General features: G+C 42.6%; 1 protein-coding gene across 1 annotated transcript; it reads right to left on the bottom strand.

The window, feature by feature from the left end:
• Positions 1–8169: 8169 nt before the first annotated feature.
• On the bottom strand, positions 8170–9126 carry LOC308461829 (olfactory receptor 10A3-like; the record flags this gene model as incomplete). The annotated part of the gene is made up of 1 exon (XM_080978994.1): positions 8170–9126. One exon carries the CDS (start codon positions 9124–9126, stop codon positions 8170–8172), a length of 957 nt encoding a protein of 318 aa, XP_080835120.1.
• Positions 9127–15415: the final 6289 nt, after the last annotated feature.

The raw sequence follows: 15415 nt of genomic DNA, 5'->3' as shown, positions 1-15415 counted from the left end.
ACACCAGGACTTAGACAGACACCTTTTATTACAGAACACACACACACACACACAAACCTTTCCTCTTCAAAACCTCAAAGTTGGAAACATGACTATCTCAGGTATATTAATTGTCATGTGTCTACTTTGTTCATAAGAAGAGCCTGTGAGATCATGCCAGCGGTCCATCTAGCCCATCTAATCAGATGCCTGTGGGAAACCCACAAGCAGACCCAAGTTCAACAGCTCTCGCCGCTCCTGCAGTTTCCAGCAACTGGTGTTCAGAAGCATAATGTCTCCTGCCATGGAGATAGAGCATAGACGTTGAAAGCCTTGTCCTCCATGAATTTGTTCAGTCCTCTTCTATAGCCATCCAAGCTGATAACCATCACTGCCTCCTGCAGGAATGAGTTCCATAGTTTAACTAGGGGTTGACCAAAGAAGCACTCTATTTTATCTATCCTAAGTCTTCCAACATTCAACTTTATTGGATGGCAATGAGTTCTAGTGTTACGAGTGGGGGATAAAAAACAAATTATCTATCCACTTTCTCCATGTTATGCATAATTTTATAAATGTCTATCATGTCACCTCTTACCTTTTATCAAAACTAAACACTCCCAAATGCTTCAACCATTCTTAATAGGGGAGTTGATCCAGCCCCTTGATCATTTTGCTTGCCCATTTTTCTGAACCGTTTCCAACTCTACAATACCTTTTGCAAGGCGAGGCCACCAGAACTATGCATCATATTCCAAATGCAGTCACACTTTTGATTTGTGTAAAGGCATTATGATTCTGGCAGTTTTATTTTAAATCCTTTCCCCTAAGAATCCCTAGCCATTATATATCCATTTCCTAAGCAAAAATCCATTCGATAAAGGAATACGTTATGTGTAAAACAATTGGGAAAGAGCAATAAATAATTCTCATAATTGTCTCATAATTTAATTTAGTGAGCATATGCGTGAAGTGTGTGTGTGTGTGTGTGTGTGTGTCAGTGTCACGCTGTAATGTAGAATAGAACCTTCCTGAAGCCCATTTTCAGGGACTTCTTCACTTCCACGTTTCTCAGGCTGTATATGAGGGGATTGATCATGGGGGTGAAGACTGTGTAGAAGAGAGAGAAGACTTTCTTCATATGTATTAAATCCTTTGACCGAGGGAGCATATAGACAAGCATCAGACTTCCATAATACAAGGCAACCACTGTGAGGTGAGAGGAACAGGTGGAGAAGGCCTTTGTCCTTCCAGTGGTGGATGGGATTCTGAGGATTGTGGCTATGATGGAAATATAGGAGGTTAGGGTGAGGAGGAAGGGAGGTAAGGTGAAAATACAGGTAAATATGAAACCTGATAGTTCAAATAAATGAGTGTCACTACAAGAAATATGTCGTATGCTAGAGCTAACATCACAAAAATAATCATCAATTTCCTTGGGACCACAAAAGGATAACCATGAGAGTGATAAGGTTAAGCTTGTGCTAACCAAAACTCCACTCGCCCAAGACACAACGGATAACTGGAGGCTCACTCTGCCATTCATTAGAGTAGCATAGTGGAGTGGCTTACAAATTGCCAAGTACCTGTCATAAGACATCATAGCAAGAAGGTAGCATTCAGCACCACCCAGGCAAGAAAAGACAAAAAACTGCAAGAAGCAGGCTTGGACAGATATACTTTCCCCCCCAGTCAGCATGCATGACAACATTTTAGGCAGGATGGTTGAGCTGCTGCAAGATTCCAAGAAGGAGAGGTTCCCTAGGAAGAAGTACATGGGGGTGTGAAGATGTCGATCAGTCACAACCAGTGCAACAATGAGAAGGTTCCCAGCCATGGTCACCAAATAACACAATAAGAAGAGCAGGAAGAAAAGAATTTGTAGTTTAAGTTGATCTCCAAATCCCAAGAGTATGAATTCAGAAATAGTTGTTTGATTTTCCCATACTTTCTTTGCCATGTGTGCTGCATCTGGAGAAAGTAGCACAGAGAGTAAACTTAATGGCTTCACTGTTTTAAAGTGAACTTAAAAGAGTCTCACATTTAAGTAACTTGCCTATATAATGAATAGGTTTTTTATTTGACCATTTCTATAGTCAGACATTACTACTACTACTACTACTACTACTACTACTATTACTATTATGTCTTATTCACACATCTCATTCACACTTCACACAACTAATGTTGCTTAGAAAAGAAAAATACATAAAACACACTGCAGTCCCATTGGTAAAGAAAAAAAGTTTCCTTACTAACAATAACTGCATATTCACAAGGGTGGTTTTGGATTCACAAGGATGGCTTCATATTTTGCTTAGATCTATCTGTAATGGGATCTATTTTGCTTTATCTTATCAAAGTAAAGTTTTCCACTGTTTTTAAAAAGTGCTATTTTATATCAATCTGCAAAAAGGCTTTGAAATATGTGTTCCTGCTTCATCTCCCCCCCTCCAGCATTTAGAGTTTCTTCTAACAGAAATTTTCCTACCTCTCTCTGACCCATCAAAAGAGTTCTGTTTTTGTTTTACAGATGCCAAGGCCTACATTAATCCACATCATGAAGTTGAAAGTGTCCCCAGACATTTATGATAATGAGCCTTTTACTTGTGGGTAGAAGAAATGCATTTAAAGAAGCAAGTTTTTCCAAGGGGAGTAGAGCCCTTTTCCCTCAACCACTTCCTTTGGGATATGAGCACATAGGGGAGACCCAAGGACAATTATTATTATTGTTGTTGAAAAAGATGGTTCCACTTAATTTCAGGTTCCATATCTGATTTCTCTTTATCATGCATATAACTTGTTCTCACAGGAGGCAGGGATAAGACCACCAGCTTGGATGGCTGAAAAGAGGATTAGACAAATTCAAGGAGGAAAAGGCTATTGAGGCTACCAGACATGATGGCTATGCCTCACCGCCACAGCTGGAGACAGCAATGCTTCTGAATATCAGTTGCTGGAACCTGCAGGAGGGGAGAGTGTTCTTGTGACTGTGTCCTCATTGCATGTTTCAGTAGCAAACAGAGCTGTGCACAGCTCCCCAGTCTAACACTGGACCACAGAATGTGTTGACCCAGCAAGAGCCAAACCAGGGACCATCAGCCCAACCCCAGATATGTCCCTGGAGACAACTATGGTGTGGCTAATGCTTAGTGAGGGTTTTAAAGCCCTAATTACACATACAGTCGAGAGATGCAACATATCCTTCATCTATCCCAGCTGAGAGCAGGGCCTGGCTGCAGGGAAGGCTTTTGCAAAGCAGCACCCACAGCATGAAACACCCCCTGCTCTTGCTCAGGAGAGGAAGTAGTGTTTCCTGTCCCTCCTTCAGTCTTTTCAAGTGTTGCTTTCCAATAGACTTCCCCTGATTTACCTTGAGAAGCAAAACCCTGAAGTCCACAGAGTTTAATCCTCCACTCAGCAGCTGTGGAGCAGACTGCTGCAGCCTTCCCCCCCCCCCTTACCCTGACAGCCCAGGACAGTCTTGATCTGATTCAGCCCTAGTCCAGATTCACCTCCCCCTCCCCCCCAAAAAAATATATTGCCCAATGTGGTCAGGATGCAGACTTCAGCCAAATGTAGTGCACAGCTGTAGTACAGTGGTGCTTCGCAAGACGAAATTAATTCGTTCCGCGAGTTTTTTCGTCTAGCGAATTTTTCATCTTCCGATGCACGAAATCCCATAGGAATGCATTGAAATTCAATTAATGCGTTCCTATGGTCAAAAAAAAGTCCAAACAAAGCCAAATTTGGTACAACAAGAGTTTATTAAGTGCTCTTTAAAGTCACACATACTGTAAAGAGCATTTCAAAAATTGAAGGAACAATAAATTAAGTTTCTAAACATGACAGAAAAACATTTAAAAATCAACAAAGTGTACAGTACATTTTCTAAGACTCTGGGGGACAATTCGAAGAAGGTTCCTCTTCCACTCTTTGCTTCTTGCTGAAGAACCTGTCCATGGTCTGCTGCTTCATCCGCCTTTTCAGCACCTCCCTGAAAGGCGACATGACCCTTGCATCAAAAGTGTTCACAAGGTCATGTGCCACGTGCTTGTCAGGGTGGTGCCGCTGTGCAAAAGCCTGCACATCCTTCCACTTCAGGCAAATGTCCCTCAGTTCTTTGGAGGACAGCCGTTCCTCAGTTGCTTCCTCCTCTTCCAGCGAGGCCTGCTCCTGCGCAGCCTCTGCCTGCAGTTCGACCAGCTCCTGGGTGGTCAGCTCGTGGTTGTGCTCCTCCACCAGCTCGCTGATGTCCTCCTCTGTGACCTCCAGGCCCATGGTCCTCCCCAAGGCAACAATGTCCTGCACCACTGTTGACTCTGGTGCATCAGAGTCACTTGGTGCCACACAGTCCGGCCACAGGCTGCGCCAAGCGCAATTCAAATTTCTCTGGCTGATCCCGTTCCAGGCCGTGGTGATCATCTTCAAGCAGGTGACAATGTCGAAGTGGTCCTTCCAGAATTCCCGCAGGGTGATGGTGGTGCAATCAGTCACCTCGAAGTATCGCCTGAAAAGCTCCTTGGTGTAGAGTTTTTTGAAATTGGCGATGACCTGCTGATCCATCGGCTGGAGCAGTGGCGTGGTGTTAGGCGGCAGGAACATGATGCTGATGAAGCTGAACTCCTCCAACAAGTCCTCCTCAAGGCCTTTAGGACGAGCAGGAGCATTGTCCATCAGAAGCAAAGCCTTCAGCGGCAGGTCGTTGTCCAGCAGGTACTGTTTGACAGCAGGGCCAAAAGCAAGATTGACCCAGTCCACAAACAGCACACCCAAGCCTTACTGTTGGATCGCCACATGACACTCAGCTGCTCCTTGTCGACCTTGTGTTTCTTGAAGGCCCGTGGGTTCTCCGAGTGGTACACCAGCAGGGGCTTGATCTTCAGGTCGCTGCTTGCATTGGCACAGAAGAGCAGGGTCAGACGGTCCTTCATGGGCTTGTGGCCAGGCAACTTGGCCTCCTCCTGTGTGATGAAAGTCCTTTTGGGCATCCTCTTCCAAAACAGCCCAGTCTCATCGCAGTTGAAGACCTGCTGTGGAACGTAGCCCTCCGTCTTCACAACCTCCAGGAACTCCGCTGCAAAGTCTTCAGCCGCAGAAACATCAGAACTGGCAGCCTCTCCATGCCTGACCACGCTGTGGATTCCAGATCTTGTCTTGAACCGGTCAAACCAGCCTCTGCTTGCCTTGAAGACTTTTGGCTCGCCTGAGGTTCCTGGCTGTTCCCGGACGAGGTCTGCGTGCAAGGCCTTGGCCTTCTCACAAATGACGGCCTCAGTCACTGTGTCCCCTGCACGCTGCTTCTCTTCTAACCAGATGAGCAGCAACTTCTCCACCTCCTCCAGAACAGCTGGGCGGTTCTTCACGATCCTGGTGACTCCCTTGGCTGCATCAGTCGCAAGGATCTTCTCCCTCATCTTCAGGATGGTCCCGATGGTCGATGGATTCCTCCCGTACTCCCTGGCGAGGTCTGTCACACGCATTCCACCGTCGTGCTTCCGGATGATCTCCTTCTTCATTTCCAGCGTAACCTTCACCTTCTTCACCTCGCCGGCCTCTGCAGCAGCAGTCTTCTTGGGTCCCATGGCAGCACAGCTCCTACCTTTCCAACTCCCCCCCCAAAAAATCAGAGCTTCGCATCCAAAAAATTCAAAAGCACCCAGCCACCCACCACACAGAAATTCAAACCCAGAACCAAGTCCTTGAATTCCAAACACCCCAACCCAAAATCCAAAAACCCCCAAAAAAGTTTTAAAAGTTTAACTTACCAAATGGCTGCAAAAGAAGTTTTGGAAAAGCTTCAAAAATCACCAAAGTCTTCAAAAACCTCAAAAAAGGCTATCACACCGTGTGCTATGAGTTGCTCCTTGAAGTCAAGTCGCAACTGCACCTCTTCAAGCAATGCACCCTGGGTATTAATGGTTTTAAGAAAAAGGAAACAAACTTGCAAGACGTTTTCGTCTTGTGAAGCAAGCCCATAGGGAAATTCGTCTTGCGAAGCAGCTCAAAAAATGCAAAACCCTTTCGTCTAGCGAGTTTTTTGTCTTGCGAGGCATTCGTCTTGCGGGGCACCACTGTAATAAGGTTTAGGGTTCTTTTTAGGCCTAGAAGTGGTACTCTCCTATTGTTATAGAATAGTAAATACAGGAAGAAGGGAGAGGGTGACATGATGGAAAGTTCAGGAAGTGTTCCATTGCTGGTGAATTTCCACAGAGCCTCTCCATGCTCTTGGATGTTTGTTTTTTGCAGGTATATTGGCAACATGGCATTGATTTAATATTAGTGTGGTCTTTGTGGATTTACAATGGGCTGTACACATATCATTTTTCTTTATTAGTCATTCTTCCCCAGTGCTAGTGTACTATTGATGTTCTGGAGGGGCACTTTTGCACTATAATGCAACAAAAGTGGGACAAAAATAAATAAACCCTGCCCTGGAACACACATGCTATGAAAAGTTACAGGATTTTTTCAGAAGGCTATGGGAAATAAATGGATTCGAAACAAGGCATTTATATCTAGCCCAAACCAGTGTTGAATATAACTGCAGATTTGAGTATTACATATAACTGCCCCAATGTGATCATGAGCAGAAAACAACATGAATGCACAAATAAAAGGATGTCTAAATGCAGAGTAGTCAGTGAAGGGAGATGTATCTCTGAAGTTAGTGTTGTGTACAGAGATGGACAAATACCAAATTACGAAATGGATGTATTGAAATAGAGAAAGAAAGAAGATAGGTTAACGACACCACTGCAGGTTTCAATGGTGAGGTCAGGTTTCACATCAAAGTTCACAGGCTTGCACTTTGATATATTCAATATTAAACTGCAAATAAGTGCATTTCTCTGAAATCATCAGTCAGACAGGGTTAGGGATGTAATTTGTATTATTCTCCAGGTTTGTTAACTTTTTTTCCTAGGGAATCCTAGAAAGAAAGGGAGTCCATTTCACTTCACAGCCATTTCTATTTCATAAACAAATAGCCCTTGTGCTGTGGCACGCTTCACTTTTGGATGATTTTATAATTGCATCTGCAGTGTTTTGTTTGTGCAGAATGTCTGCCTGATGAACCCTTTCTCCCCCCCCCCCCAACCTACAGTGTGAGCGTGTGTGAGAGAGGGCGGGAGGTGGAGGGAAAGAAACTAAGGTGTCTTCTGCTGTCATAATCGCCATGCTGGTTTTGCCACCGACTACTGCTTCACGTATCTACTTCTTGGGAGGGTATGCAGAGAGAAATAAGCCCAGATGGAACCAGGACTCAAGGTTCTGGGGTCGGGGGTCAGGATAATCACAGCACAATTCATTCAGAGAATAAACTCAACTGCATTTTTAAAAAACAAAACAGGACAATCAATTGATTCTTAATGGAGTAACTTCTGTTGCAATCCTAAGGCAAGGCTGCTAAAAAGAACACGCACACACACTGCATATATTTCTTTTCAAATTATTTGGAAAATAAGAGCAGGATATTTTTTAAAAAGCATGTTGTTGCATTAAGGCATTCACTTTGTAGTACATATGTTACTACAGAAATGACACGAATGGAAAACTAGGAAATCTAATCCTTACTGCATTATGTGCACTGCTAAAGGTTACAAAGCTGGAAATTAAACTGCTCACAATACTGTGGAAAAAAATCCATGCATGGAGGGGGACAGTGGTATCATACTTACTCTCACTGCTGCAAACATCACATGTCCCAGATTTTGTTTGTATAGGCGAGTGTAAGAGTGTCAAAAGTCAGATACCAGATACAGATGTACAGAACTGTATTAAAGTGGTACTTTATAGGCATATTATTTTATACAGGTCAGACATCTTAGACAAGTTAGTAGAATGACATCAGGATTCCTAAGAAGTATACAAGAGTCAGGGACAGACTTTGGTCTTTCAAATTTCAGTGGCACTCTGTGCAAGGCCAAAATCTGGCACCCCACCTCTTATCTTCCATTCTGCTCAATTGACTATACCATAGTTGCAATGCCTGTCTCACTGTTCTAAATCTTCCTCTGTGAGAGTCCATGTTCTTCTTCCATAAAATGACAAACTTCTAAGCAAAAATATGCTCTGAAAGGGGCTCAAAACCCCAGAGACATAAAGGAAGGAACAATAAATATTTCAGTATATTTATGAGTACTGTAAATTGTCAGGTCATTTAATCTGCTGTGCAGATTTATATTAATATCATGGTGTGATGTAGAATATAAACCCTCTGAAACCCTTTTTCATGGCCTCTTTCACTTCTGTGTTTCTCAGGCTATATATGAGGGGATTGATCATGGGGGTCAAGACTGTATAGAAGAGAGAGAAGACTTTCTTCATGTGTTTTAAGTCTTTTGACCGAGGGAGCATATAGACAAGCATCAGAGTTCCATAATACAAGGCAACCACTGTGAGGTGAGAGGAACAGGTGGAGAAGGCCTTTTGTCTCCCAGTTCTGGATGGGATTCTGAGGATGGTGGCTATGATGAAGCCATAGGATGATATGGTGAGGAGAAAGGGAGGTAATGTGAACACACAAGTAAATACAAAGGCTGATAGTTCAAAGAAAGTTGTGTCACTACAAGAAATATACCTTACATTAGAGCTAACATCACAAAAATAATCATCGATTTCATTGGGGCCGCAAAAAGATAGCCATGACGCTGATGAAGTTAAAATTGTGCCAACAAAAAATCCACTAGCCCAAGACACAACAGATAATTGGAAGCTCACTCTGCCATTCATAAGAACAACATAATTGAGTGGTTTACAAATGGCTAAGTACCTGTCATAAGACATCATGGCTAGGAGATAGCATTCAGTTCCAGCCAGAGAAGAAAAGATGAAAAATTGCAAAAAACAGGCTTTTATAGATATACTTTCCCCCCCAGCCAGGATGCTTGACAACATTTTAGGCAGGATTGTTGAACTATAGCAACATTCCAAGAAGGAAAGGTTTCCCAGGAAGAAGTACATGGGAGTGTGAAGATGTCGATAGGTCACAACCAACACAACAATGAGAAGGTTCCCAGCCATGGTCACCACGTAGATCACCAAGAACGGCAGGAAAAGAAGAACTTGTAGTTTAGGTAGATCCCCAAATCCCAAGAGTATGAATTCAAAAACTCTTGTTTGATTTTGCGATACTTTCTTTGCCATGTGCGCTGAATCTGAGGGGGGGGGGACAGAATAATACAGTTCATGTCTTCGTTGTTTCAAAGAACAAAAGGAAAGAAAGAGACTCACATTCACCTAAACTACCTGCACAATAAGTAGAATTCTTATATGAACAATACCTAATGTAACCATTTTAATGGTTTATGTGACTGTTTCTTGCAAAATGTTAAAGAAGTATACTTAAGAAAGTAGGCTTCAGATTTTCAGCAAGATGTTTCACTCAGTGATGGAGAACTGTTGTTTGACTATAATTTTCATTATCCCTAATCCTTGTCCATGATGGCTGGAGCAGAAAGGAGATGCTGTTCCACAACATTCTGGCACCAATAGGATTGTAAACCCAATGGGAGCAATGAGAAATAAGAAAGAAGCATGCTTGAAGAAATCCAGAGGGTTACTTGAGTACAAATAGGTATTAAACAAACAAACAAACAAACAAACAAACAAACAACTCTTGAAGAATTTTCTTCCAAAAACACAAAACAGCTTGCTAGGTACTGACACAATTTATAGCTATGAAATGTACAGCAGCAGTTTGAAAAGAAAAATGGAACATGGATAGGGGGTGGATAGTGGAATTCCCTGCTTAGAGAGAATGTTTAGATGGAATTGTGAACAGGAGCATTTGTTTTAGGAGGAAGGATAAACCACAACATTTTTTGCAAGTCATATAAGATAATATTTCTAAGTGGTAGATCACATGCTATAAGTGTTTAAAATTAGGGTGTCCCCTCCGCTGAATCCATCTATAATGGGATCTATCTTTATTTCTTGACCTTATCAAAAACATGTTGCTAGTTTTATCTGGAAATAACTATTTCATTTTCACATTTTGAAAAATGCTCCCATTCCCCCCCACCCCGCCTTTAGAGTTTCTTCTAACAACGATTTGCTTACCTCCCTCTTCCTCTTTGAAAGAGTTCTGTTTCATGGATACCAAGGTCTGCATTAGTCCAAAATAAGGTGACTATTTATATAGAATTGTTTATATCCTGCATCATGAAGTTGAAAGTGTCCCCAGACATTTATGATAATGATCCTTTTATATATGGGGAAAGGAAAGGCACTTAAGGAAGCAAGATTTTCCAAGGGGAGTATGGCACTTTCCCTTCAACTGCAATAACTTCCTTTGGGCTAAAGCAAATAGAATGTCCCTATTTTCATGCGGAATATTGGAGCAGTCTCATTACTACCTGATGCCATTTCCCACTCCCAGAATCTCTCTCCCCTCTCAACACCTGTTGACAGAAGAGAGTGATATATCAGCATGAGGGTGGTAAAGAGAATTGCCCCTGCTCCTTGTGGGTCATCACCCCCATGCAAGATCTTCCTCCATTGACCTTATCTATATATTTAATTAGAGTTTTAAACCCTTAATTAAACATGAGCCCCACTCCCAAACTTCTTCAGGAATGGAAACTGAGGGGGAGGAGTGATGGTCCTCAGATTGACCCACACGGTGGGTAGGGTTGCCATATTTCAAGAAGTGAAAATCCAGACACAATTGTTGAGATTTTTCTATATATATATACAGTGGTACCTCGGGTTACATACGCTTCAGGTTACATACGCTTCAGGTTACAGACTCTGCTAACCCAGAAATAGTGCTTCAGGTTAAGAACTTTGCTTCAGGATGAGAACAGAAATCGTGCTCCGGCGGCGCGGCGGCAGCAGGAGGCACCTTTAGCTAAAGTGGTGCTTCAGGTTAAGAACAGTTTCAGATTAAGAACAGACCTCCGGAACAAATTAAGTACTTAACCTGAGGTACCACTGTATCTCTCTCTCTCTCTCTCTCTCTCTCTATCTCTATCTCTATCTCTATCTCTCTCTCTTTATATATATCTCTATAAAATTCCCAAAGTGGCTGAGCCACTTTTTTTGGAAAATCCAATCAATTCCACCACTGAAATCCCAGTAATTTCAGTAACGGCACCCTAACAGTGGGACAATCTGATGTCTCCTAGATTGGAGCTAAGGGTGCTGTGCACAGTCCTAGTCTTTACATAATAATATCATCATTGTTTCCTTTCATATTGGCTCTTAAAGCAGATATGCTTCATCCCTTCAAGGACTCTGTGGGGTTGGGGTGAAGCCTCCATCTGCCTGAATCTTAACTATGTCCATACCATCAACTGTCCCAGAAAAACCAGAACATACCATTTTTTGTGCAAAAGCGCAGTGGCCATTTTGCCCACAGAGATCTCACCCCACAAAAGTGTTTTTTGGGGGTTACGGTTTCACATGGGTCACATCACTTGCCCAGGAGCACTGCACAGAAGACACACAGCCCAGTTTCTGGCCTGGACATGTTGGAGGATATGCATGTCTACTAATGGGGTTTACTCCCAGGTAAGCCTTTGAGCATACTGTGCCATACTGTACAGTGCATAACTATTGTGTGGGCCTCCTCCCGTTGTGTGACATCACATACAGGCTGCCTGGCCCCCACCCAATGTTGGGTGGAACCCAGAGCGCCTGCTTCTATTCACCATATGGGAACAGTGTCCATGAGCAATTGGGTAATGTGGGCGTAACTCCTGGGAATTGGTGGGCTGCATGTGGCTGGTAGGTCATGAATTCCCTTCCCCTGCCCTAAAGGATGATAAAAGATTTCTCACTTCCTTTAAATTTTGAGATGAATTTGTCAGTCTAGCAGAATTTGAAATAGATGTTAGTTCTGTGTCCTACAAATAGGACTAAGGTTTCAACTGCCCTCATACAAACACAATCACTTGTTGCTCCCAACCCTTCCAAATGAGACTTGGAGAGATGGAGTCAGTGAGTAATATGCATATACAAAGACTTCTAAGTCCTATATGGCATACAGGACTCAGGGCTCATCCACACCTCCATTTGCCCCACCACTGAATTGGAACAAATGGCAATTTAGGTTTTCTGTGGATTGCTGTTTGTTCCGATTTAGCGCTAAAGAGTAGGTTTTCAGGGGGAAAGTGGCAGGGCAAAGGCAAAACTGATTGGACCAATGTCTAGAAAGCATAAGACAATTGGGAAAGGATAGGAAAGAAAGAAAGGATACATATGTGCTGCTTTTTGAAGTCCGGTTCAGCTTGCAGGAATGCATAACTGAATCTTCCTGGTAAATACAAAGATTAGTGCTCTGATCTTTTCTGCAACTCTTACGATCAGAATGTTAGTACCTCTTTCAAGTAATGTATGAGATAGGAGATGTACCAGGCTTACAAATAGTTCATAAGTTACTTATTAAACTTATGTCAGCTACACTAATGCAACGATCCATAGAAATGAACCATGTAAGAAGTCCAGACTACAAGCCATCATTACAAACCACCCCCCCACAAATCACATGCAGCTTTGCATGTCATGAATATTAAAGAAAAAAATGTTCCATCAGCAGCCCAGAACATGCTGCTTAGCACTCTCTTATTCCACCAGGGAGGTAAGACTTAGCCCATCCACCAAGTATCCTCAAGCAGCTTTTCCTCATGTGTAGAGGAAAAGACAGAAGGGTAAAGGATCCATCTTACCCCTGTTGCCACTAGTCCCCTAAATAACACAACTGTGAACAAAAAATGAAAAACCAAACAGTATTCATCTTTCTTGGATTTGGAGACCTCTGGGAATGGCACATCCACCTCTCCCTACATTTTCAACATGACCGGGAAACTTTCTGGGAACGAGAACTCACTATTCAATGTACATTTGCAGCCATCAGCCTATGCTGCTTGAAGATATGGGGTGAAAAGAGAGATCCATACAGTCCTGCAATCCTAGAGAGAGCAACCACTTTTGGCTCTAACTCCATCCACCTTCAGCTCTGGCTTCCCATACCATCAGCTGTGTTGTGTCCTATTGAGTTTCCCACTGCATTAATGACCATTCATAGTGAAAAGGTTTCCCACAATGGCCATATCCTTTTTCTTCCTTATTCTTTTCCTCACACTCGCTTTCTCCCTTGCACTTGAAATACTGCTATTGTCAGGAATGTTGTCACCAGAGCACAGGGGAGGAGTCAGACTCAGAAATTGAGCTAAGTGAGAGAAAGACTCTGCAGATGAGAGCTGGCTGACAGAGCCAAGAAGGGGCAATTCAACCCCCCTTCCCGAAGAAGACACTGTTAGCTGTCATGAAGTGGGAGAGTTGGGAGGCAGACAGAGCGTTGCTAGGCAATCAGCAGATAAGCAGAGGACTGAGACTGTGTCAGGTGAAAGTTGGGAGGGGCAAGGCCAGCCTCTCAGCCCCTTTTCTAGGAGACTGGATAAGATCAGATGGCAACAGAAGGGCAATAGGGGAAGGGCAGAAATTTGGCTTCCTTCCTGCTATGGAAGCGGCAGAGTTCAGACTGACCAACTATCATGAATGCGAAAAGGCGAGAAGCTGTGCTCTGGATGTGTTGTTTTTGTAAATAAACGTGCATAAAACTGCCGGAGAGTCATTACTTCTTATTGGGGCTTGCTTGTCTGCCTGAGATCATTACAGCTACAGTATGATAGAATTGACAGTTCTAGGTACACTGGAAATAGCAATCCTTGGAAACTAGTTTCTCACCGACTTTCTCTCAGCAGTATTCTACCCACTGCAGTATTAAAAGACCCTTTTTACTGATCTGCTAAAAGAACAGACTGTTTCTCATGAGAGGACAAGTAATTAATCCAGATGGGAATTAGTGCAACAATAAATGAAGCAATGGGAAGTTAGCTGAGGATAAGAACAGTATCAGGACAACAGAAGTCCATAACATCATATTTGGTTGAATGAGGTGACATCAGAGATGTGCATGGGAAAGGAAGACAGTTGGCATTGCTTGCTCACTCCCTTTTAGTGGAGGAATAAAAATACATCAGTAGACCTGTTTAAGGTAAAGGTTTTCCTATTTCAGTGAATGTTTTATATAATGACCCAGAGCAGAGAAGAAAGGCATGTCTTGCCTGGATAATGGAGCTTCAGATCTTCAAATCGTAAGGTGCATCAGATATTCAAATAGCTGAGGTCCACCTCTAAGGGTCTTCTGGTGATTCCTTCACTATGGGAAGTGAAGTTACAGGGAACCAGGCAGAGGGTCTTCTCAGCAGTGATGCCCTCCCTGTGGAATGCCCTCCTATCAGATGTCAAGGAGATACAGAACTACACAACTTTTAGGAGACATTTGAAGGCAGCCCTGCATTGGGAGTTTTTTAATATTTGATATTGTATTGTGTTTTTGTGTTTTGCTGGAAGCCACCCAGAGTGGCTGTGGAAACCCAGCCAGATAGGTGGGGTATAAATAAATTATTGGTAGTGCTAGTATTAGTATTTTAATATTATTACGGTTGGATCCAGAAATTTTTCCCCAGACTGATTAAGCTTCTCAGGATTCAACCCATGTTAAAGGGGGCTACCAAGATGGAGGCATCTTATGCATGATGTATAGCTTTAATACAGATGGTATAGTATATAGGAAGGAAAGAGTGAAAGCCAGGCAATAACATCAGCTGCAGAGGCCCATAAACCTCTGGGCAGTGGGAATAACGTGTATAGGAGAAAAAGGCAGAGAGAGACCAGCCATTAGTTCCTAAACATATTTAATTTAATTTATGGCATCTTCCACAGACATAAAGGGTTTCATTTGTTTTTGTTTGTTTGTTTATGGGAGAGGAAGAATACAAATGTCAGCCTATCAATTCTTTTCTGATATACAGCATGCATGAGACTGCACAACTAAAGGCTTTTTCAGAGACCTGGCAGAGTGCAGTAGATATTTGTCTGTCCGCGTTCACCATGATGTCAATCATTTCTATGTCTGCTGTAAGTAAACATTGCAGGAATGCTGCAGAAACAGTGGCTTGGGTGAAATATATTCAGAGCACAATCACACTTACTCTAATGAGTCCATCAAATATTAATTATATGAAATTCTTAGACCATCAACAACACTGTGATGATGTGGAGCAATACATCTAAACTATCTGAAAATGATAGTTCATAACTTCTCTCTGTATTTGAAATGAATGAAATGGGGGCAAAGAATTGATTGGATCCTGACTTGGTTCAACTAAGGTCCTACTGAAATCATTGGAACAACTTAGACAAGGCTTACCTTTAGTCCCATTTATTTCAGTGGCAACTAAGTGCAACTACTTTAAGCATATAGGTTTGTAATTATTTTTGAATTCTCTTTGCACTTACTGTTTCCCTAGGTAATATTATGAGAGATATGGAAATGAAAAACCAAACAGAGATTGCAGAATTTATTCTTCTTGGATTTGGAGATCTCTGGGATCTGCAGATTCCCCTCTTCCTGTTCTTCCTTTTC

This window comes from Podarcis pityusensis, assembly GCF_964106645.2.
Source record: "Podarcis pityusensis genome assembly, chromosome: 13".
Taxonomy (NCBI): Eukaryota; Metazoa; Chordata; class Lepidosauria; order Squamata; family Lacertidae; genus Podarcis; species Podarcis pityusensis.
The sequence above is the reverse complement of the archived record's forward strand: the minus strand, read 5'-3'. Positions and strand labels throughout refer to the sequence as shown.